Source organism: Varroa jacobsoni, unplaced genomic scaffold (genome assembly GCF_002532875.2).
Source record: "Varroa jacobsoni isolate VJ856 unplaced genomic scaffold, vjacob_1.0 scaffold_448, whole genome shotgun sequence".
NCBI classification, from domain to species: Eukaryota; Metazoa; Arthropoda; class Arachnida; order Mesostigmata; family Varroidae; genus Varroa; species Varroa jacobsoni.
This window is the reverse complement of record NW_019213350.1, coordinates 138,416-164,099: the sequence shown is the minus strand read 5'-3', so window position 1 is coordinate 164,099 and position 25,684 is coordinate 138,416. Positions and strand designations below refer to the sequence as shown.

Here is a 25,684-nt window from a genome sequence, read left to right as displayed (position 1 = left end):
AACAGATTGTAATGGATAGGTTTGCAGGACTCAGACTGAGACGGCTGGACTGTCGCGTGGCAAACTAGATGTTGGATGAAGCGTTCTCCGGGTTGCACTGACTTCCGTCCGAGCACCATTGGGCCACCGCTGATACGTGTACCTCGTAGCATCTGATTGCGCTTGGTGAAGTGCTGGACGTTGGCAGGACAACTTCGGCAAAAGCATCGCACATAACCACCATGTCATGCGGTCGATCACAGTGCGTGCCGTGCACATACGCTCTCCCATCCTGCCAGGCGACTAACTACGGCGGTGTATTGAATTCCTTGCGACAAAAGAAAAGCGGGCGCTTCGGTGGCTAGTCTCTAAGCAGGCAAGGGGGCGTTCAGACGGCTATCGTAGCTAAACCGGTTCATTGATATGGGCACAGGAAGGTAATTAGTGGGACCTTAAGGTCGTCCACCGGGAAAAACACAAAGACAAAGAGCAGTAGGGGGACTTCGGTACCTGTAGACAGATCCTATTGTGACAGGATATCTGTAAAGACAATGGTGCTTTCGAAATAAGACGGTAAGTGTAGCGGTGATGCAATGAAAAAAACAATTCGGAAGAAATAGGTTAATGAGGTAAGACGCCCTCCGCTGCAGTAACCTAACTACTAATATAACACGATGGTAAGGTCAAAAAGGCTTGTTCCCCTTGCAGGCTAGACGATTGCGGCGGAGAGTCACCCTCTACCTAAGACTCAAGTATCGCCATCACGTTGGGAGGTTAGGTAAAAGGTAAATACCCAACTGGTAGAGATAAACGAACGCAAACATTATAGAATGGACCACAAGAATGCGCTGTAGGTGTGCCCAACTTGCCGTTGCGGCCTATGTTGAAACAGGACATGGAGCCACGGTATCTAATCGAAATATTGAAAATAAATTACACTGCTGCATAATATATATTATACAAGACGACTAACAGCTATTTTTGTATATTAAGCTATTTTAAATGTGTTTGCAAAATTTGACCACTCTATGTGACGTAAAGGTCTATGATCGGCGCGTGGGAATAACCCAGCTAGTCATCATTATGTACATTTAAACCTGCTTCGTATCATCTATACTGCCTTTCCTTCTAAATTTTATCGCAAAGCTCATCGTAATTACCGACTCGTTGGGCCAGTCGAGTCTGGTCGAACGAGCGTACGTCCAGTGAGCGTTGGCCGAATCAGCCGTCCTAGCAGGAACTATGGGCATTTATCATAAATATCGCATGTCCTGATTTTCTGAGCTGTCTGACCGCCATGGCCGAGTCACATATCATCCGCTCCAACACTTGTGACCGCGTGTGTAGATAGGTCTCCGTTTGTGTGTTCTCCAAAGCATTCGCCACTTAGACGATTATTCAGGCGAGCGTTTAATAAATGATTGCGGTGTCGTTGACCACCGACCATATATTTCCGTTCACATCCTCTCTTTCTTTCCCTCTTAAATCGATTGTAATACTAATAGAACACGTTTTTAAAATGAGTATTTCTATACGCTTACAGCAAACAATGGTTTGTTGTACTTAGAAAAATCAAGTTCTAACCTAACACGACCTCCCTAAAGCAACATGGCAGAATGCTGGCAATGGTTCTCGTTTCGTAGATGGCAAACACTGACACAGGGACCCCAATCTGAAGAAAACTTCCTATACATTTTCTATACAAATGACGTTAAATGCTCAAGTTAATTTCTAGGAACAGAACAAACAATACTATAGGCAATCAGGTTCACCTGAGGATTACCGTTTTTATTTATCGATCCTATGAAATGTGTGTGCGATCGTTCATTGTTTATGCAATAATTAATAGTAGCATATGTTGTGATGCACGTAATTGCACGAAATAATAAGTAATTAAGAACATACATAGAAGGGTAGTTTTTATTTATTATCAATTCAGCGATGAGTGCCTTAACAAGGGAACAAAGGCGGCCATCTTCAATTTTGACGCAAATGATTACGTTTTAGAGAAGCCAGAATAAAAATATTGCTTTTAGCCTAGTATTATTGTATATAAAGCGCCATAACGATATATTTTATTATCGATACTAGTTTATATAAATCATTGATCATTCTGATTTTCGAACGACTCGTTATTCCTTATTCTAGAGAAATTCGGCGGATCTCATCGACGACGATTGCAGTTCCAAAAAAATCTAAAAAAAAAAAGTATCATTCCATTCCTAGTATCATTTCATTATTGTTATCTATGCATCGTAGCTCGTAAATGACAAAATCAATATTAATACACTTTTCCATCCAAAGAAAGACTTTTACTCTTTCAGACAGGTTAAAGTGTTGCCAAACTTTAGCAGAGTACTTAATGGCAAAAATATTGTAATTAGTATTTATGCCCTCTATATACATGTCTTAGATAGATAACAAGTAAATATCGAAACAGTATATTCACCTTTTTTATATCTCGTATTACTATCTTGGCAATCCATATTATCCACTACAATCCTTCTACGTTTGGTGAATATCTGAGCCGGCGTGCCTCTTTCAGCTGCGTCAAATGTTATTAAGGACGTGACCCCACGAGGCTAGGAACGATGCCTTGAATCTACGGGAATCTTGGTGTCCTTCTTGGCTATGCTGTTGCTATGACGTGATGGAACAAGAAGGAAGGACATATGGTTCTGCGGTTTCTCTTGTTTACTTGAAAGTGCCTGGTCTCTGGCCAACTACGAGCCAGATCTTCGGAAGGATTCGTTGGTGTAAGCTGATGTTAATGGCCAAAACAGTTCAACGATTTATGTTTTCTTTCTTCCACGGTTGCTGAGGGCTCTGTGTGCACGCTTCTGCGCCCAGTCATACAGCCTGCCCCATAAACGATGAATCCTTGTCGAGGACGGTGACTGTCATTTGCCACCTTTATCTCGTCTGCCTTTCGGGGTTTGACTTTCTTCTGATGCAGGACGTGTCCCTGCACTTGCCAAAATTCTACCCCATAAAATCCTTGCTGGAGCGCCTAAAGGTAGCCCTAAGCTTGTTCCGCGCTGATCTTTCTACCTCCCTCTTCGAGACAGAATACGTCACGATCATTGTTGTCTTAGTTTCCTGAGAGTTTGCCGCATCTCTTCTCGGCTGCTACCTCACGAGGCCATGCTTATCGATGTTGTCCTACTTTATGTTGCGTTTTACACGATTATGACTATCGTTACTGCGTGCACCGTACATACACCTTAAATTGGGTAGTAGCTTGCACTTAACACTACGCGTGCAAATTTATTTGACTAACTGACGCATCTGTCGATCAATATCAACAAAAAATATACGAGGTACAAAGGCCTCTAAAGTGCGTTGAACAGAAGTAGTAGCGGCTACTTGGCTGACGTTCGGTTGGTTGATACGAAGGGGAGGGGGGGTGAAGGGCGGTAAAAATATATGTTCTGTTCAGCTTTGACAGCAGTGATAGCGTAATGATAAATATGAGTATCATTGAGCAAATAATATTCCTATCTATCTAATAAGATCTAGGTCTAATAAAATCAGGGGATCGGGCAGGACAAAAGAATTAATGCCAAAAAATGAGGTACTTCGGAAAAACTTCTGAACGGGACCCGTTATCAGGATTAATAGGAGGAAAAAAACGTGGGCAGACAGTCCACGCTTAGGTGTTCCACCTCATAAATATTTAGTAACAAGCTCGATTACTGGATATAGAAACGCTGACTGGATGAGCGCTGTGAAATTTACAGCGCAACAGGATGTGCTGTTAATATGAGTTTTGCTAAACTCGGTTAAACATGCCCAAAGCCGAATCCGATAACATGAGGCGCTGTATGGGAACTTGATCTGGTAAAGGTGGTACAAGATTAACAATAGCTTTGCGTCTAGAATACAGAAAGAAGTCGATAAATAATGATTTAGGTTATACTTCACACGAGGTTTGAAGTCCTTTTTTGGACTAATATTGAATGCAGAGTGGCACTTATGTTTAGATGAAACGGTGGACTTTTTTACTCAGTAGAACGGGCCTAAAGAACGTTGAGACATTTTAAGGAATACGTGTATGTGTTCAGTATAATGCAGTTTAACAGAGGATTCTCCTATTTTGCTTTCAACAACCTTGTTTAAATATGATGGCTATGCTTGATAACGTGCATTTGCGACAAGTGTTTCATAGCTCAAAACGACTGGGCCTAAATGGAAGGCTCTTCATACTCACAGCTTTCGAGTACTCTTCGTATCAGCAATTCTCCTAAAGTCTAAAGCGCCATAAAGCCGGGAAAGACCGCAAGTTAGAAACATCCTCAATTTATTTTTCTGAGTTGTTTCTATCTGCGCTCTCATTAGTTATGGCTGCGTATTTGCTGCTATTGACCAGAAAAGGTTTAGATCGTAGGAAACACAGAAATGAAAAATTCACCTGAATTAAAAAAAAAAGACACGATAACAATAGTAAATTGCTCGCCTAGCAATTATTATACTCACTCAAAAAAATAAAACAGCAAGCTAGCAAACGAGATGACTAGTAATCCACAGGAGTCACTTAGAAGGCACTGTGCATAGCTCGAATCGATCCGTGTTCAAGCTCTCTTGCGCACTGAAGCTTTGTCAACCCAATGGGCGTTAAAGCCAAGCAGTGCACAAAATTGCATCAAATATTCAAGGTGTTTACGTGCTTGTTGCTGATTCGTTCGTATAGGCCCTCGTAGTAGCACTGATTTGGACAGATAACGTAGCAAGTTTTGCGAGAATCGAGCGCTGCCTAGAGAAGTATAAATGGCCAACGAGGAAAGCTCAAGGCAACAACTCTCTTGTTCGGTTTCCTTTTCCACTGCTTCACTGAAGGCAAGCGGTCTACAACAAGATCGGGTCTCCGACTTCGGCAAAATGTTCTTCCCGAGCGAGAGCTCGGAGACAAATCGGTCTCATAGGTTCAAATTGTACCGATTCCGTCGATTTCATTGGTTGACAATGCCGACAGGACAACGATTTTGCCCAACTCGACCCTCCACTCGAACACCTCCGCAGTCAACGCCTTCCTAGTCCATGGTCTTCTTGGTAGTTTCGTATGTCCGCCTTTCCTGTAATACGCCTTCTTCTGAAGCACGCCTACGCCTACTAAACCATAGAACTGGCCTACCTATCTAGAGCTCGACACGCTTTAGAGCCACCCACACTGTTCCCTTCTTGCCCGTTCTTATATCTAAAGCCAACCACGCTGGCTTCAGACCATACCAGTCGCTTGCCACTTCGCCGTATAACCTGCGGCATCCTGCAGTGGTGTTCCGATTGCCGTCAAGATCCTGGAACGCTTTTCGGAAAGCTCGGAGAAGAATAGTGACAGCGATACATTGCGGTGCAACCCTATTCTTGTTCGTAATCGACGTTGTCGTCATCGTTGTACAAAAGTGGCTGTTGCGCCTACAGTCGGTCTCATTGCATGTTGACACTGCTGTACCCTGCTGGTACGGTAGTTCACCTCTCGTCTGCGAAGAAGTGGAGCAAGACGTCAGGAGAACATAGCAGTCCTTTGCCGTATGTCAACCCGAGGACAGTGGTGGCGGTGGGGTCTTGTTAGTGGGTTCGATCAATACAAAAAAGTTCTATCAGAGCTGACTAGAGAATACTGGCCTCCGCGGAAACCTACCGCGAGGCGGGTTACTTAGCTCCCGCTTTGCTTTCAGTATACGGCACCAGGAACATACAAGGAGACTGGCCAAAATTCGAGCAGACGCCGAAAAAGTGGATTGGAATAAGGTGCTAATGCATGTGGTAGTAGTAGTATGTAAGAACTGAAAATAAGCAGAGCTCTTAGATATCGAAAATGCCATTCACTGCGACCTTTGTCGTGCCATGCGCAGTGTTGTCTTTTACTCAAAGTGGTTTCGGGGGAAACGGAGTGAATAAAATACACACTGGTTCTACAGATACGAGAAATTTGGTAGAAGTATCCTCTGGGATTAACTATCCATTTAACCTTTTTTGGCACATCCGTCACAATAAAGCTCTGAACCGATTCACGACGTTCGAGAAATTAAGATTACGTTTTCGACAGATACTATATAAGGCTGTATAAATAACCAGAATACAATATAGCTTTCTAAGTCATTGTTAAAATTCTGATACGCGTTCCTCTAATAACCGTTAGTTAGAATATAAAACAATACTAAATAGTGTGATCCCAATTGATCGAAAGCTTGCTTACCTAAATATATTTGTTGTCTTCATAAAGCAGCAGACTGGAACACACCGCAGATGATCCGAAAACTACGATTATCTCCTAGAATAATGTCAGTCAAATCCGAAATGTGCTGTATATATGGTGCATATATAACCGTCTGCCTAGTCTATGTAGTACTTTAAAATAAGCTGCTTAACGACGTATACAAATTTTAATATTCTAATCTATTCGGGTACTGAACGTGTTTGCAGTATAACTAAATACGCAAATGTTATTCTATTAGAAGTGGATCAAACATATTCGTAGGGAAATTTCTCCTCGATTTCTGCGTCTGAAGTTAGATGTAAAATAATCAACCTGTATATAAGGTATGTATGCCAATGGACGTGTGCACGTGTGTGTGTGTGTGTGTGTGTGTGTGTGCGTGTAAGATATGGACCATGCAGAAGTGTGGTCATTGGTTCTACCACGTTCATAGTCGAGGATCATTGTCAGGAGGACAACGATACAGACCAGGTCGAACAAATGGCAAAATGTCTTAGGAATTGCCGCTTTTTCACTGTACAAAAAGAGACGCGAAATCAGAGAGAGGCTGCCCCTTGGATCGCTATCTCTTCCTCTGATTTCCGAAAGATAATGAAAAAAATGTCCGGTCAAAGGTTTAATGCGGCAGTTTTGTGCGAGGTTTTGATTAAAAAAAAAGTAGCTCGAAATAAGAGTTCAAAAGGTTTCCGGCTCGGTAAACCATTGCACACAAGGAATCGGAAATCGTCGAACTTGACGCGACCGATGGCGCAGAAGTTACTAGCAAAGACGGACCCTACAATTAACAGCAGACACATTTATATCGTTGACATCTTGCAAGGCATATTGATAAATCTAAGGCTAAGCTAATAAGTTAGAAGAGTAGAAAGTTACAGTTAGAAGACTTAAATTGTATACAGATGCATATCTATGGACTGAAAGATCATACAACAAATATGTGATCGACATTTAGGTAACTACACACATAGATACAGGCTTTCTACGACTAGCCACAATGGAAGCTTGCTGCTTATTCTCTCTTTGTCACCTACCCATTTGTTTACCGCATATATTATTCTATATTAATTTATAAATAGCAACTGAATTCATCATTTTGAAACTTTTTTTGTAATAAAATGGAAGCACTGGTTTTTTTGAAATAGCCTGCAACTATTAAGATAAAGAGGTCGATTTCGCTCAAATGGGTCTATGGGTTATGTGATTATTTTAAGAGTCATTGTTTTTTCTTCTGCAAATCCTACTTTGTTTCTTATCCGCAACGTCGCAGTCCACCCTTCACACCTGGAAGTCGGTGAGCGATTTTAACAAGTACGTTGACTATTTTCATCTTTCATCAATGATTAACGACGAAAAATACATTTTTCCTATAACAGACAATCTCTGACACGAACTTCTTTGCTCATGTTCGTTCACGTAAACGAATACCGTTTGGACCTTTCAGAGTACTGCACGCACGCACGCACGCCCGTACGCACGCCCGCACGCATTGTATGACAGGACAATTAGTGGAAGAACATTTCGAAAAGAAAAGAACACAAAATCTATCGTCTCGGAAATTTTAAAGAAAAACACTGGCAGTATCAAGGCATGTTAAAAGCTGGCTATGCGAATGATTTTTCATTTGCGTATATACCTCGGTAAAACCGTGAAACCATATGTACATATATGTTCTCTTAAAAACAAAAAAAGAAAATAAAATTATCATTTTAGTTGGTGATCATTTGCTAGAACCGTTCAGGGCACTGAGTCGATATAAACACTACTTATATGTTAGCCGATAACCGTTTATGTAATTACCAATTCACGCTTCTTTTATATTTTATGCATGGTTAGCTTGCTTGATGAAATTATTGTGTTTATTATCACGATCCTTTTACCCTTTCTGCTGGTTATGATGCCCAAGGATTTTCTTCTCGTAGTAGTCTTCTGCGCTGTCCTACCAAATCTAGAAATTCGCTCGTGCCTTTTGCAGATCTGTTGTGTGACCTAAAATCCCTTTGTGGACGCTTCTCTTGACAATCAGCTAATTGACTGTATAATGTTGCAGTCGACTGCCGCACGCAAATCTAAATATCGACACACTATCGTCTATTTATACGAAGAATAAATAAATGTTTTTTTTAACTGTTGTGAACAAGTTTTCATTTGTTTACGTACGTTTATGCAACCAAAGCTAGAGACTGCTTGGTACTGTCACCATTCCAGACAATACGCGTCGAAGTGACATTTCGTCTTATTTAGAATACGGAAACATAAATGCCAACGCATCACTCTGCGTATCTCTTTATCAGTTATATATAGATACAAATCGTTAGAATATCGCTCGTACTTTGAGGAAGTTTGCTCTTCGCAGGCGGCTTCCGCTCCGATGGGCATAGGCACACTAGAATAAATGGACGGACGTGTGTGTGTATGCATAGGGGAGCATGTGGTCACAGTGCACCCGGCAAGTCTGTTTGGCGAGAAAGGCCATCCGACGAAAAATTAGCGTTATTTTGTGGGCCATCTTGGCCGAGCAAGGGCAATTCCACCGCAGCTATTCCTGCAGACCTCAATAGGATGAGGTCATTATTACGCTATTGATGTCATTATCGTCAAGAATACGATAGTCTCGTTGAATAACAGCGGCGTAAAGTCCGCCGATGTGATGCCAGCCTTTGCGACGTTGTACGTTACACAGTACGGCGTCAGGCAGATCGATAAACTCATTTTTGAGGGTGCAAAGGATGTTGCTAAGGCGTTCGAAAAACTTTTGTAAGAAAGATCAGGCAGTCGTTGCGTGTCAGATAAACTTTGCATACTTCTAGAATTGCCATTTTTATTACCGGGCAAGGTATGTATAGAATAGTAAGAATGAACTAAGGATGAGGCAACGTTTTCAATGCCTGCTATAATTACAAAGGCAACAAAGTATGTTAAACTATCGATGCGTGCCTTTTACCAGATTTTAATCAGCTATAGTGATCTAAACGTATATGTGATTTGACCCTGACTTGATTCTATAGTCCTTGCGGGACTCTGAATACGCGTGCTCATAAGAACAGCATATACACAGAAGAGTTAACTGAGTTAAGGAAATGAAAGGTACTGAAACACGCAGAATTTTTGTCCATCTTAGCTCCGTGTATTATAAATGAACTCACGAATTTAGGTTATAGTTTTTGAATGAGAAATTATTATAATTTTCCAGACCTAATTAACGTTTTCAGGCCCGTGTGCCGCTAGCGTAGAAAAAACACGGTCCAGTATCGTCCAGCGAGGACAAGCTTCAGGGTCAGCATTAAACCGAGTCCGAACGCGAAAACAGTCTGGTAAAAAAGCGACAGGTCCCCCATATTTAGATAAGGACTCGTGGGAAAAATGGGGGCCAAAACGGTTAACGGGGGAATAAACGACAGAAGTAGGAATGCTCGCAGTATGTCAGTTATTCGTGAAGTGAAGCAAAAATTATCTAATTTACCGGACCGAAATGACCGAGCAGCAATAAAAACCAAAGTGGGTTAGAAAGAAGTTGGCTGAGAAAGGGCAGATAGTATAATATAAAGAAAACTGAGAAGAGTTCGCGTCGAAGAGAGGCAAAAAAAGAATCAAGAGGCAACGACTGTCGAATATCTGTGAGGCACAAGCTATTTTCATTAACTGTCATTAGAATAATAACAGCGAGCGCTCCCATTTGATGTTAGGGAAGAAATCTGCTCCGAAGAATAGGGTCAACGTGAACAAATGCGAAAGTGAAGATAGAAAGGCTGATGTCGATCGTTACTGGGTTTAGTTCCAGATTTCCGCTTATTTGGAGTCTATCTCAGCGCAGGAATGAAGGATAAGGGGATGCGGTAGGATCTGAAAGGGCAGCGAATTAGGAACGGTGAATATTAGGACGACCGAAGAAAAGCTGGCAATATCCTAGCCCAGATCATGCGGTCACAGAGTCACAAATGTATCAGTGGTGTTTGTCTTCGCCTTAACCCACGACGTCCTTGCCTGTACTGACTAATTCATCATAGCGGCTGTTTTTAGTCAAGGAATCGATTGCACGCTCAATCGATCGATCCGCCTAGCTCCGTTCGTCCATGTACGTTCGTCTCGCGTTTACTATTTCGAGTACGACAGAGTGAGAAGCCTTTAACAATACAAGGAGAAAATGCTGAATGGAACATCCGCCATTTTCGTTTGCCTTCGCGTCCGTCAGGGTATAGTAGTCTAAATTCACTGACTTGATGAATTGGATAAGGCGATACGTCTGCTGACACTGATGTTTCTGTTGCTGCTGCTAACTTTCGAGGCGTCATGGACACTATGGGATCGGAAGTTACGCTGTTAAAAAGTGAAGCCTTGCCATTTTAATTCTGGTTAGGTAGTTAAGGAACACACGCACAGAAAGATCTAACAACATGTAGATATACTCTTCATGTTTTGTTGCAGAGGGATACCTGTTTTTATCCGTTAACTAGAGGTGTATCTCTTAGAATCAATTAATTATCGTCTTTTCAATCACAGCTTAGGGAAAATATGACTTGACGGATTCTAGTAATGACGTCGGAGTTAACTAGAGCTAGCCAGACAATCGAAACAAATAGGTAATGCTTTCGTATTTGAATCCAAACGATGTTGACCTTACTTAGGGTTTCAAACCAAAATGTATGTCTGTGAAACTTCTTGATACAAAAATAACTCAACCTTCTACTCAATGATGTCAACTTTCATTAGGCTTAGTTCATGTTCTTCGAAGGAGGTGTACTTGAAAAAAGATTAATTTGTAATTGGTTGCTTTTCGTACTTGCTCTTGGGCTTTTTATCACTGACAGTTCGCACCACATTGAGGCTTAAAATACTGACAAGATCCTTTAGGTTGAGTAGTGCCAGCGAAAAAGGTAGCCATTATATTTCGCCATTTGATGGAAACGCCGGGGCTCGTCCGCCTACAAGTGCTTGCTTCGAACGCACACTGTATGAAACATAATTTAAAGTGAAAATCATACTTAGAAAAATTAAAATAAAGAGATGTTTTATCTCGAAAGATTTATAATAAAGCCTTTCTGTTTACTTTGTGCAATCATGCATTGAAGCTAGTGAGAAATTCGGATTTCGAGAATGTCCATAATTCATCTGAAGCGATGCGGCACAATGCGTGGAGCCCTCAGAATTAATAGTAGGATACTTATTGTGGGGGAACGGAAGGAAACGGACACAGATCGTTGCTCCTTCAACCCTTAACCAGCATAGCGAAACCACGCCATAGTAAAAGGCACTTGGGAAATGACTCTTTCACTACGCGGGATATTTGTTTGCTAACGTAAAATGTGCTAAAAGGTATGGCAAAAAATTCCTCGAAAAAAAAGAAAGAAATATGTATGTAGGGGACGCTTACTATCTTAAGCGCAGGCATACCACCTGGGACGCAAATGATAATCATTACGACAGGGGAACGAGGGAAAGAAGTATAATTAAAACGCATAAGTATACACCGCCTGTCCGCTGTCTACCTTCGCAGTAAGCTACCTGCGTAAATAAACATCGGATTGCTTAGTTCTCCTGACACTTGTTTCTGCTATAGATTATATCAAATAGTTGTAGATTGAGCTGACCTTCACGGCTATCAATGTCGTTGTCTATATTGTAGCATAGGTCTCTTCGCCATTTGTAGTCTATTATGAGATTTTATTATTATATTATGTTATTATGAAGCTTATTATAGTATGTTCGTCATATTTTGATAGGAGAGTTTAAATCATGCAGTAATGTATAGTTGTTTGAATTATCCAGATATTGTATAATTTTTGCTTTGCGATCGTGTACACTTGTGGAACAATGTGAAATGATTGCCGAACAGCCTATCGCACAGTTAGTTATACACGAGGATTCGGACTTGCAATACTTAAGATAGCGCAAATACGACTAACAAATCTACTATCCTCTATGAGATTTCATTGAGACGTAATACTCTGTATTCTTGTATTATTTTGATTCAAACTTATTAGCAGCGGACCGTCCTTTAGAAAATACGGTCTTCCGACAAGCAAATGCTGTATCCACAGAGTGTATGCTATTGAGTGACTCGAGATACCTAGCCGCTACCATTTTATGTATCAGAAGTTCGAATGCACAGCGTTAAGCTCGATAAAATTATGTACACACGCAAGTGAGTCGTAGAGGAACAATCACCAGTGTGCAACGTAAAAGACGTCCATAAAAGGCTTAGTCGTCAGACATTCACTACGAGTACTGTTGATTGATAGTGTGTTTCATGATAGCACTGGAAAATTTTCTGTGCCAATTAAGTGATTGTCGGTCAAATTTTGACAATTGTATCTCTAGCCCAAAGCCATCAAGGGCACGAGATACAGCTAATGTTTTTGGAACGCTCGTAGGACGGGGGTTGTGGATAGGTAGAGTACAGGAATAAACGAAGGTTCGGGCTTATTTTATGCCGGGGCGTAAGCGACAGATATAAGGCAGTTACTTTTAGGGAAATCGAGAATCAGGTAGAGCGTCATGGAGAACAATGCCACACTCCAACCTAGTTCAGCACCGGCTGAAGTTAGGTCGAGCCAAGCTCAGAACGCATATAGTTACCCACGTATATGGCAACTTGTACTGCTGCTTACGCATTATGCAGTCCACGTTCAGTAGCAGGGGAAGTTGGGAAAAGAGCGTATCAAGAGTAAACAGAATTTAAAGGTGTCGAAAGGTCAATGAGCAGACAATGACTAGTGCATAACCTTGGCGAGCGACGACGAAGGGTAAAGAACAATAAATGACGAAAGGCACATAGAGGCTTTATTTTCCGCTTGAATAAGCGAGACGTCCATTCGTGTCCTGCACAGCGTCTAACATCTGTTAGGGTATAAGACAACTATACGGCAGCCAACCAGCATGCTGGTCAACAACAGGAAAGACAAGTCCAGTAATGTGACGTTGATGGGGTTTAGGAACGAGGCGCAGGGTACACATGGACGTTAATGACGTAAACACTTGTACCGTTCCGATCAAAAAGCCTCATCCACTCGACTGAGCGATCTTTACGATAAATGCTAGTCAGAAGGAAAGAACCATTTTTGAAACTGAGAATCTAAGGCGAACAAAAAGAGTTGACAGATCAATACGGTGCCAATCACGCAACCATAAGCAAAATATTTATACTCAAACCTCGCACAAATTAAACATCAAATGTTAATCAAATGGTGTTATAGTTGAACATGTACTCGTAATTGTTGTCTTCAGGCTCGCCTATAATATACATACTACCAAAAGGTCACACATTGTAGTAAACTGGAAAGTCGAGAATGCCTGTTTTTTCGGCTATGAACGTAGGAAGTAGATACTCGATCAACGCACCGAACTTACCTAAGAAGTAAATGTAACTTAGCCAGGACAATTGAACTGGATGTTAATGATCTATGAGCTATATAACAAGCAGTTTTTTTTGATCTCAGAGTTAAACTATTAAAATAAAAAAAGGCCGCGCTGGAAAATGAACCCCTTCGATAGCTAGTCACTCGTCGTATAATCATACGTATTGCACTCTCTAATAAACTCTACCTAGACCACAATCTATTCTTTGGGAAATTATAGGCTTCGTTCGTATTCCAAAGCTGATATTTAAGGTGGTGCCAAGTAACCATATATTACAAAACGCAAGCGCCAATGAATTGGCTATATATTCTGATCGATTGAACCACTTTTTATCTAGTCTGTACGATTATATTTATAAGGCTTTTGCGGCTAAAGTCAAACAGGAAATAACATGCAAATGGCGAGTAGGACCAGTGTGTCTTCTGAGAATACACTGGCAGTGAACGGTTGACACCACGAATCAACTGTACAACTAATTCCCGAGCGATCAATATTTTAGGATGCAGGGGTTCTAAAATGCGCACCTCCAGGATTCTCTGTTCTTGGTTGTTCGCTCTGCCACATCGCTTGAACGCTTAAGCATCAACACCCGCAACCCAATGCGGGGGGTACATTGAATTCTCGCGCACCTTGTGTCTTAACTGCCTAGAGAATAAACCAAAGATAAAGCCCCATTGCACTCGCATGTTCGCAGTCATATACGACGTTTACTATACATCGTTTACTATACATGATCGTTTACTATACATACATATCTATCGATCGCACGATACTCGACCGTTTTATTAATGTGTGCCAATAAAGCAGGGTAATGCATATCAAGTTTGTATAAGCAAAAACATGCATTATCATACATGCTACAGAATGCACTTAGGTCACTCACTACTTTGGTCCTAAGAGATAAATGACTATCAAGGCTGACTCCTAGCATGAAACGAAGTCTGTCTACGCTCTGTCACCCATATCCGTAAAGAGTAACTCGGATTTGCTCAATGTGTACAAATTCAGCTAAAATACCTAATAGCTCGTATTATAGGTTTCTATTAAATGTATTCGATAATTACTCGCTTAGTATCCTGTAAGTTATTCACGTAAATACGTTATTTATCTTCTTGGCTTTAGGGATTCAAACAGGTGTTATATCCAGCCTGCGTTTCGAGTCACTTAGAAGCAACGTGAAATACTTACAAACTCTTCGATACGATCGTACAGGGACGTATGTGTATTGCTATGAGATACTGGGCTACGAGCTAAAAAATCCACGATTTTTTTTTATTAACATTGAGTCTCTGTACCATGCCGAGTAAATTTAGACTGCAACTCAATGGCTTTGATGCATAGTATAAAATGAGGTTGCCAGACTTTACAGAGTGTATTTATTTCAGTACAACTAACCTTACAAAAATATAGATCTAGGATTTATTTTAGTTTTTTTTTCATGATAAACGAATCGGTGATAGTACTACAGAACAGAGCAGTAAATTACATCGCTTGCGTCATGAGGATGTTAAAGTTCAAAATGGGTTATAGTTATATAGTGGCCTCGCAAACGTCCAGTCCAAAGCTACGTAAGTGGTCCTTCAAAAATATTTGGGGGACTCTATACCTTAAAATCACTGATGTATCATTAATATGCGTTTTATAGAAGAGGATATACCGCTTTTTCATGTCTAGCGTAAATGTCGGACATGGGATTGATCCGAGGTGAGAGATCTAGGGGAGGCCGTGTGGGCAAGCGCCACTTCTGGCTGCACTGTGGTTGAATAGAACACGGGAAGATCTGCTGCGACGATTTGTTTATCATGTGTGATGTTGTTATTACCATTTGGGACCTACTCTTGGATCATGTTCACATCAGTTGTATATGATTTGGGTTGATTTTAATAACATCTGGGTTAAATAAATACAAAATATATAGCATTCGATTATAGGTACGCGTAAAACAACCGCAGTAGTTTCATAAAATGTCCGACGATGTTTTTCACAAGATAGCTTCGTGCTTCCAGTCAAGGCATAAGGCTGTGAATTAAATGATGTACTACTCCTAGTCATTACAAGCTGGTGTGAGCATCATAAATACTATATGAGATACGACCATTTCTAAATGTTGCTAATGATTAATAATAGAGATATAAGAAACTTTGTCCTCTAAGCGTATTCAGCCTAAAAGTTCGAGCTTTAAATATACAGGTACAACGAAGATAAAGTTGAAAAATTTTTGACGTAGCGTGTGAGGTGGAACCCGTAGTATCCGACAAGTAAACAAACGTTTTATAAATTTGCCTAGAATGACGTTAACATAGCTGTAATGTTTTCGTTGGGCTTTTTCGGTCCGATATTATCCGATGCGGATATTGGGTTTCATATAAAAACTTCGGGGAGCTCTTTTCGTATAATGTATGATTTTTGCAGGTTAGAAAAATGCGAAGTTTTCTACAAACTGGCATCACGAGCGAATGACAAATATCTTATTAAGATGATGAAGTGCTTCAATCAACACCTTCTAGCGCCTTTCACATGAACCCCTTGCAGGCACAAGGTGGTCTCACCCATTTGTGAACAGTGTGCTGATTAGCACGGTCCTCTGGACCGTAAGCATCTTAAAAATCTTACTGAATACTCTGATTTTCCCATTGACATAATGAACGTTAGGGGTTTCATTTTTCATAGAAATGCCACTAGCTTCTAGTTCCTGACTCCACTTCATTACAAATTTTCGACTTCTCCCCGGTCGTTCTTTGCGTTATAGATTCTTGGCGACAGCTGGTGGAATCGGCAATATCGACGACAGCCGAAACTGACGTAGTCATTTGAAAGTTATCGTATCGTCCAGCCAAACACCGATTCATAGCACCTACACACGTTCTTCGAATACAACTATCAGACTACCCCCCTCTCTACCAAGTAATTCGTCATCCTTTCAGCCAGGGCTAGTACTGATGGTAAGAAACTCTTCGGCAGAGAGCAACAGGAGCACAATAAGCACAGTCTGTATTCTATTGTCACCCTAATTCTGCTTTTGCCAATCTTTCACTACGACGGCGATCTCTTTGCGTTCACAGTATTCTTTAACCGTATCTTCGAAATAACTTTGTCGATGGATTTCCATAAGCTAAAACATTCCTGAGAGCTCGTGTGGGAATAAACCGGTCCACGTACAGACGAAGATAAAAAAAATATAGTTGGAAATTCGAACGCGACCGAGGCCAACGCATTGGGGCGACGGGAAACCAATGCTAGCAGTGAATATGACGTGAATTTGATATTTCCTTTCGGAGTTCTTTTGTTCATGTCGGCACGGCAGTGCCTACCGCTTCTCCTTACGCTTTTACTTGTGGAGCAGCTGTCGCCTTCTATCTTCAGTGGCTAGTTGCGAAAACCGAGGTGCCGACTGCCACGGCCTTTCTAACTCGTCATAGCGGCGATAGTGGCATTCCTGTTTTCCTTTTCCTTCTTATATGCCATCGGCTATTCCCAGGAGGTTCCAAGGGCGTTCTCTGAGCGAACCTTCGTCCTTCAATGTACCGATCCTGCCAACCTAGCTCGCCACTACGCCGGTGGAGGGGAATACGAAACGAAACAGAACGATACAGGGGCGGAGTGCAAGAAAGACTGAGGGGCAAGCTAGCAGCATCAGAAGGAGTGCACGAAGATATCATTGCAACGAAAGGGCATCAAGACGGGTGCTGAAAAAAAGCGTGTCGGTGGTGATGTAGAAGGGCTTCTCAATGATCATGTTAGTAATGTTAGACATCGAATGAGGTGCGGGGGATGATTATAGCAAGACGAAGCCTCTACAACGAGCATATCTTATGCATTAAGATCGGCAAGGAACGCGCTATTGGAACAGACATGAGTGATATTAGCAAGAAAATTTGCGAATAGAAGTGAGATAACGAACATTATTATGAATAAAACCTCCGCGAAAGAACAAAAATTCTCTGATAAGATTAAATTACTGATAGTAAAACGGTACTTTTATATATTAGGTGCGTCTAGACCAAACATGCTAGTTGTCTACTACATATCACAACTAAATAATCAAAGGTTGGTAGGAGCATGCAGTGATGCCAAAATAAACTTCCAGAGAATTTAACTCATGCCAAAAAATATGTTATTCAAGTATCCAAAACTCCATGCGCTCGGCTGTAGGATACGGGTTCCGCAAGAACGTACTGTAGATTTATGTAACGCAAAACCCGTTCCGCTGATTCGTGTTAATTAGCTGCTCTACCGATATTACCTTTTTCGTTCAATTTGGAATAGTATTTTCAGATTCGCTGAGCCTGATAAAAAGTGGCGCAACTTTTGAACAACTTTATTCTAGTACGTAACTTCGCAGCAAGTTGAGCGCTGTATTTTGGCTTGAAAGTTGCCACTAACTAAAATAACTTTTCTTTCGAAATTAGATAGTTAGATACTATTATGTGACTTGTTCTCGCTTGCATGTACAGTTGCATGGTTTGCTCTAACTGATACCCTGTAGCGGATTTACAAATAAACCTCTTGAATACCCTAGAAAAACCTGTAGGCCAATAATTACAATAGAAAACTTCCAAACAAAACTTTGTCAAAACTTCACACGTTAAGAACGACCACTGAGTCATTACGCAGGCCATAGTAAAGCTGAAGAGTACGATTATCGTATAGCCTGTAGTATCCACGATAGCCTATAGTAAACTAACAATTACGACATATAAATGTATTCTTTATATTTTTTATTATTGACAGTTAGTTCCATTGCGCTGTGTGTGCCAAAGTTACTTCTAAGGGAAATCTACACAAGAGTTGCAAAATCCATCAAGTTTTAGTCAGACATTTACTATTTCCCAATACGACTAGCCGTGCTAACTTCACTATAAACTTTACAACATCGCCGTTCGGCATTCCACCAGATGGCTGGCTCCCGCGACGAAACTACTTGTGTCTATCCCCGGATTCGAACCTAAGGCAGACGCGCTGCCTGCTAAGCTAAGACAGGTGCGAATTTCATTACGCCTAAGACAACTCATCCGCTGTATCTAATACGATCGGCAAACGGCTAGTTCTATTCTCTACGTTGAAAAATGCCATTATATCTTTATGCGATTGCACAAAGCTGTTAGGGAATCCTGAGTACTCGAAGAAGCCGCCGTTCACTTCACAGCGGCTCGCCCTGTCCGAAGTAATCCTGACGCGGCGACATAACCGCAAACCGTCCAAGCAAAAACAAGACGCTAAATAATGTAAAGGATGAGACTAGCTATTTCTAGCATATACGAAGCCTGCTTTTCGTTGAACTACTATTAACTCAGTTAAGGTCAGCCATTGACGACAGCTGTATTTTGGCTGTTACAAATATATGGCTCAAGGTTCGCTGACGTAACTTCTGGTTACACTAACATTGGGTCGAACTTCTGTCCTATGTCACTATGTGCCACACTAGTGACCTGTTAATTAATAACAAAAACGATTAACATCTACCTATACAATATTTATGGTCCGTACTATCTGAATCCTAAACCTATCGTTTCATAATATTTAGGGTTTGTACGATTGAACGACTTGACCGCATGGTGATCGCGCTTTTGTTTGCTTAATATGTGACAGCGAGCGTTTCGACGTTGCCTTACGTTCAAAATGGCTATTGGCCGGTCTAATCGCATGTCAAGTAGCGGCACTGTTTTCAAGCATTCAAATATTTGTATATAGAAAGAAAGAGAGGTCTACGCAAATGACCCCCATGGGAATATCAACATGGACGTTCGATAGGTGGGTCGGTCGATTCTCTCACATCTGAAGCTAGTTCTGTGCAATTAGGCACCGCCGTGTCTGGGTTCGCTAGCTAGCACCGGTTGTAATCTAAAGCAGGGTCTACATGTAAAAACCCATTCATCAGTGTCGTTCGGGCATGAATGACTCTTCAATAGACCCAGTTGTTAGACACTTATGGGCTTAAAAATTGGCATTGGCTGAGCGGAGTAACAGAGGCAAGACGCCGGTAGCAATAGCAATAACAGTAGCAGGAGGGGTGACGCCAATCGTAGTAGTGGCAGCTGCGTTCAGCGGCTAACCAACTCTGTTACGAACGTTTGCCGTATCAAGGAAACGAAGAATTTTACAAGGGGATACAGGCGGAATACGCCTATGCTGAATCCGGTATTTATATATAATCCTTTCACATTTAATCTTCTAATTCATAATCCAGTGCCAGGGTAAGATAACTGTTCCCCGGTAAGTTCTTTCAAAAAAAAAACCCACCCAGTGTTGCTATACGCAACGATGATTAATGCGCCCGCCATTTGGCTAACATTGGAAAAGGTAATTGAAAAAATCAGGATTTTTCGTATGCAGTTGTACACCTTGAGGTGCAGCTGACCTAACGCACCGACACAGGCTAACGTTCGTATGCAGCGGTTATTCCTCGTGATCTCAGTCACGCCAATCCAAGATACCTATCTTATATAGCAATTTTGTAATACATTTTTCAGAGTTGTTTAAATTTTATTTAAGTAATCAGTAAAATGGTTGAAGACTGAAAGATATAATTGAACCAGTAAATGCTACATTTACGCTTTCAGACATTCAATGTAAGGATACCTAAAAAAAAAAAAGCTGAATACAAAACTGGCCGGTGCTTCATGTCACAGAACGAATATCCTCTGTATCAAGATTAAGTTCCCGTACGTACAACGTTCCGAAGCGTTCGTTACTTAATGACTTGTCTACTATACGACTTATTTACGGGTTATACTTTTTTTTTCCCGCCTTTAGATGGCAGATAATGAACATGCCGCGTTTTGGTCACGCGTCCGTCTACTGTAGCCAGTAGCTTAATAGAAGAAAAACGATTTATTATAAAAAGCCTCTCATTCTCTATATCACACCCGCTTTATCGAAATGGCTTTTGCTCTCAGTCAGTCGAAGAGTCCGCCAAAGGCTGATTGCGAAATCAGCCAAAAGCCCGCCCAAGTGAAATTTTATTTGGAGGCTGTAAATGCTGGGAACGGCCCTAACAGTGATAAAGTAAGCGGTGCGAGGTGGGGCAGTCCCCTTGTAGTTCCGACGTCAGGTTAATGACGCGTTCACATTGGTGTATTTGATCATTGCGAGGCTTCCGATACCATTGAGAAAGCTGTCCGAAAATATAGCGCGAGAAGGCGCGGTAGGTAAATGCTCTAGGATGTTGTTAGCCAGTGCACAGAAGAAGACTATGGCAGAATCGGGTTGTTCTCTTCGGTCGTGTCATTTTTTGAAAGCTGTAGCAGAAGAAATTCTCTAGTGATACTCGTCTAAAACTTTAGCAGGGCAGGCTGTAATGAAAGCGTAAGCGATAGTAAAAGAGCATTCGTTAAATGGTGATTATCGATTTAGCAAGTTAGTTATTGAAAAAAAAAAGATCGAATACACAATTCTACTTGATTAATCCATCCTAAATAGCAGCTTGACGGGTAAGTTCACAAAAAAAAATTATCTTTGTTTCAGCAAAGGAAAGGTTTGTAAATAAACAGCTTTTTAGTTACGCATATAGTTCCCAAGTAAACCGTAAAAACTGAAGTGTGTACAGTTTTAAAAATTTATTCATTTTAGTATTTAGTGACTCATTCTCCTAAAATAAGTGTACATTGGAAATGCTCATGGCCCGCAACAAATTTATTATCATAAATGACAATGTTTTTGTTTGTAATGCGCAAGGGATTACGATGTAATGATCCGAGAACAGGCACATACGAATGGCTTTTGAATTACAGACTAAGCGCTTCTTTCCATTAATGTTAATGTAAAACTACGCTGGACATCCTCCAGCAGTCAGGCAAAGAAGGGCGATAAATAAAAAAAGGTACATGCAAATATCTTATCGGAAAAAAGATGGCCTGCTTTATTAGTAAGTTAAAAATATTTTTCAGTTTTTCGAAACGAAATATATCTTTGCTAAAGCCCAAATGTGGTGTTAACGATGGTGAACGGTCATTGATGCGGTACACATCTAATTTGAAAGGTCTCGAACAAATCTTGCACTGCCATGACAACATCGTTTACCTCTCTATATAATATAGATTAATACAATTTTTAGCTGTAAAAATACTTGCCTTCCTAATGTGCTCTTAGTATTACATTAAAGCCATATAAAAGTGGAAAGCGTGACCAGTGCAAAACTCGTCATTAGAAAATCTAATGACGAGTTTTGCACTGGTGCCCGTGCGACTGTCAGCGTATCCATATGTAACTAGAAGCATCTACGAAGACTTCATTTTAGATCATTCTCAGCTACGATTTATAACTAGCTCACCCTTCTGTGTTTTCTGTCCCACAGACAACGCAGGCCATTCGTGATAAACAGAGCGGGTGTCACACAATGAAGGTCTCTACATCAGTAAACGACTTATACGGATACCGTTGACGTATTCCAGAATATAATAGGCAAAGTTACTCAGTACCTGATCTCGCCCAGCCAGGTGGGTAAATGTACCCATCTCATAAAAAGTTTGGATGATCTAAGACCAGCACTTAAACAAAAATGTAGTTACTAGTCAGCATTAATGTGACCTTTCATATCAGTAGATCTTTTCTGTGTAAGATCCATATAGACGCATATGACAAAGCTATGAAGAATGAGCATGTCAACAAATCGCAGGATTAACCTCAACAGAATACTGAACGGGAACTGTTGTGGTAGTTGTTCAAAATAAACTAAATGTTGTTTCATTTGTTGTTTATCAGAAGATTGAATATGATAGAATCATAATTTTGGGTCCGTAAAGCTGCAGCCAAGCCGAAACGCTAATTATATAACGGTGTTTTGTTCATGTTTATGAATCTGAGAGATAGATTTGCGGAAAAATCTTTGATAATTTTGTTATAGAATTTTTGCGCACTCTTCAGTATGCGGAAAAAACATATGTATATACATAACACTTCCCTAATTTATCAGAACATATAGTAACAATTTAGAAGGCCCATAGATCGCCAAAAAACAGTTTGTTTATTGGATATATTACAAGTGACCTTTGATATCGTTCGCCCCATCTTTAGTGTTCCTGGTTTACTGGTCCTAGTTTTACGGAAGACTTGCCTACAGTGAGTGGCTTACAGATTTTAGAAACTAATTTATGCATTAATTGCCTCGTTTATTGCCGGGCAGCAGTGAAAAACGGGAAAGCATCTCTGATACGATAGACAATTACTAGAAGATGATAAACTTCAAAGTATTAAAACATGCAAAGTAAGATCGGGCTTCACTAGTTTCTTGAGGCACAATTCGAAGCCGGTCTCTTCTTAAATATCTTTTCCATTCGTTCGATTTACGATCAAAAAGAGAAGTCTCGCACAGATTAGTACTTCGCGCTACTTCCAGGCATCAAAAAGCGCATCGGTAATGTTGGACGGCAAAATTCCATATGCCCGTCGTGTGTGCAAAAGTTGGTCGTCACAATAGCGCGACATCATATGTGCACTGGGTCGGGCTTTGTCGTTGCTTATTTTCTGTTTTTGTTTAAAATTTAAAACATTTGAAATTGTAAAATCGATTCCGTCATTGAGCGGCCCCAGCGTTCGTATTGGTTTGTTCTGGTATGTCTTCTATTTTGCAATACGTATATGTACATGCAAATTCGCTCGTTGCCCTTGCCTGCCATCTTTCCACAGAAATACGCACAAGTCTGATTGAACATCAGCTCTCATTTGCGTTCGATCCGGCATCCTTCCCATCGCGTTCTTTTCTAACTCCTACCAGCACTGTGATCTTTGTGACAAAATGTAAAAATAGTACAGCTCATTTTGAGGCCACATTTTAAAACTCTGTTGTACAGATCTTATATACCGTACAACTGCTCTATATATTGGTATCGGGATCAGTTAGTTTTTCCGTCTACAATACATCTGTCAATAAATGGCTTTCTTTCTGGACCGTTCCAATAGTTCTCTGCTCACGTTCTGTTTGTAACAGTCGTTATTGTCGCGCAGTTGGAGAAGTAAAGCAATTTATATAGCCACCTCGCTTACTTGACCAATGAAGCAACTAACAGAAGTATTTCATAGGAGTTTACCATATCACTACATATGTATATTATTATCCTGGTCGTGCAGAATTTATTCTTTCTTATCCTTGGTCACGTCCTTCATGCAAAAAATAAGGAATAGAGTGTAGCCGATAAAACCTACTGCAACAATCACCAGTGCGTACATAAACAATGTTAATTCAGGTTGCCTATAACGATTCTTACGTAGCCACTCAAGAACTTGCTCCTCATGCATCAGATCACCTGGAACAGTAACGTTGATAAAAACTTATACTAATCTAGAAGAATTATATCTTGGTCAATAAATTTAATTATTAATACTATACGTATAGGTATGTATCCTCATGAGAAATTCGAAGATGACTACCGTATGGATATTGTCCTTCCATGACGTTACCTCTAAAGATTGAGGGGAACTTTCTTCGAAAGTAAACAATGGCAGGCACCTTGTTGATTCCGTATTTCCGAGCATACTTAACATCGTTGATCTTCAGCAGCATTATGTCCAACTCCTCAGCTTCATCGTCAATGTGTTCAAGTTCCTTTAGGACCTGGTCGCAGTCGTCATTGTTCAGTTCAACTAGAAAGTCAATGATTTCTATATGAAACGATTGTATCATCTTGATTTTAAATCTCGTCTTGAACTCACTGTGAAGAATCTGCATACGCAAGAATAGCCGTGCTATCAATCAGTGTACAATCCCATTCGCTGTATGTTACTCACAGAAGAAGACGGCGACGAAGTCATTCTCGTCAAGCAATTTTTCCAGCATTTTACGGTTAACCTCCTCGATTTCATCTTTAAGCTCGATATTTTCTTGAGCAGTAAGCCAAGCAAGAACTTTGTCTTCCTTTGTAAGGTCGCCTGCGGGTATACCATAACATCGATGTGACGCTCTGCATATTTAACGGTAGCACATTATGCACGCCTCACATGAGATCATAAAACGATTAGTGATTTATTTCAATGGCTAGCCTCACCATCATAGATCGTTGCTCTGCCCTTGCGGAAATAAGCGAGCGAGGGAAATGTAGTTATGTCGAATTTAGCCGCTGAACTTAGGGAGTTGATTTTGACGAAGTCGATACCATATATATCCGCTTCGTCGTCAATATTCTCGAGTTCTTTTAGAGCCCGCTCACAGTCGTCGCAGTCTTCCTCCACTGTAACCATAAGGCGAAACGTTCGCCGAACAGAAATGTTTAGCAGGCGTGATTTTCCTTTGGTACTCGTATCGTTATCTATGCATTTGACCCATAACTTGCCTCGGTATAACACCTGCAAGTTGCTATTGGGGTATGTGGCTACAAAAGTTTCGCGCGAAGAAATACTCTCCTCTAAATTTCTAAAAGGCATCGTACTCTAAATACTGGTTTGTAAACGTAGAAATATCCATTCGAACACAATATATAGGCACTGAAATACCATGTAACACACAAAACGTAGCTTAATCATGACCTTATCGGCCGTGAAATATGCTGTAAATGCTTACGAAATAGTACAGCTAGAAAAGGCGAACTTTCGATAAGCCGATCAAGCATTTTCTCGTTGACTTCCTCAATTTCGCCTGCCAGCTCTCTATTGTCGTCATCTGTTAGCCACTCTAATACCTGCTCTTCATTTTTCAGGTCTCCTGTAATAATTCGATAGAATATAAATCCAAGACTCACGATAAAATACAGGCTGTGATCGAGACACAACATAAGAAAATGCATTGATTTTTTGAAAACGTGCAGAATAATAGTCAAACTCGTCGTTCCACAACCATAAACATATATACAAATTAAAAGTTCTGTTTTCACAAGAGATTATATGCTGCCTCTGATCCTCTAATGAGTCGTATCCTTGAGGGCTTAGTCATTTTGAGAACTATCTTTGAATTACCTTCAAATATGAGTGGATTTCCGTTGCGGAAATATACAAGTGCCGGGAAGGTTTTAATGCCATATCGTTTCGCGAGACCAACATCTTGAATCTTGACCACGTGGATACCGAAGAGATCCGTCTCGTCATCAATTCTCTCCAGCTCTGCTAGGGCCTGATCACATGCCCGGCAGTGCGATTTGTCTTTTCGGGGATGAAAATGGATCAATAGAGCAATTCTCTTAAATTAACGATTACTGTAAGTCATTTAAA

General features: G+C 40.8%; 1 protein-coding gene across 4 annotated transcripts in view; it reads right to left on the bottom strand.

The window, feature by feature from the left end:
* Positions 1-22,492: 22,492 nt before the first annotated feature.
* Positions 22,493-25,684, bottom strand: part of hlk (hulk) — a 29,602-nt gene continuing 26,410 nt past the window's right edge. For all 4 annotated transcript variants that reach the window (XM_022833326.2, XM_022833328.2, XM_022833329.2 and 1 more), the window contains 6 exons: positions 25,433-25,615; positions 25,041-25,181; positions 24,529-24,711; positions 24,272-24,412; positions 23,945-24,127; positions 22,493-23,790 (listed from right to left, as the gene is read on the bottom strand). In XM_022833326.2, coding sequence (XP_022689061.1) covers positions 23,618-23,790; positions 23,945-24,127; positions 24,272-24,412; positions 24,529-24,711; positions 25,041-25,181; positions 25,433-25,615 — 1,004 coding nt within the window. In that variant the 3' untranslated portion in view covers positions 22,493-23,617. The remainder of the gene's footprint in view (positions 23,791-23,944; positions 24,128-24,271; positions 24,413-24,528; positions 24,712-25,040; positions 25,182-25,432; positions 25,616-25,684) is intronic.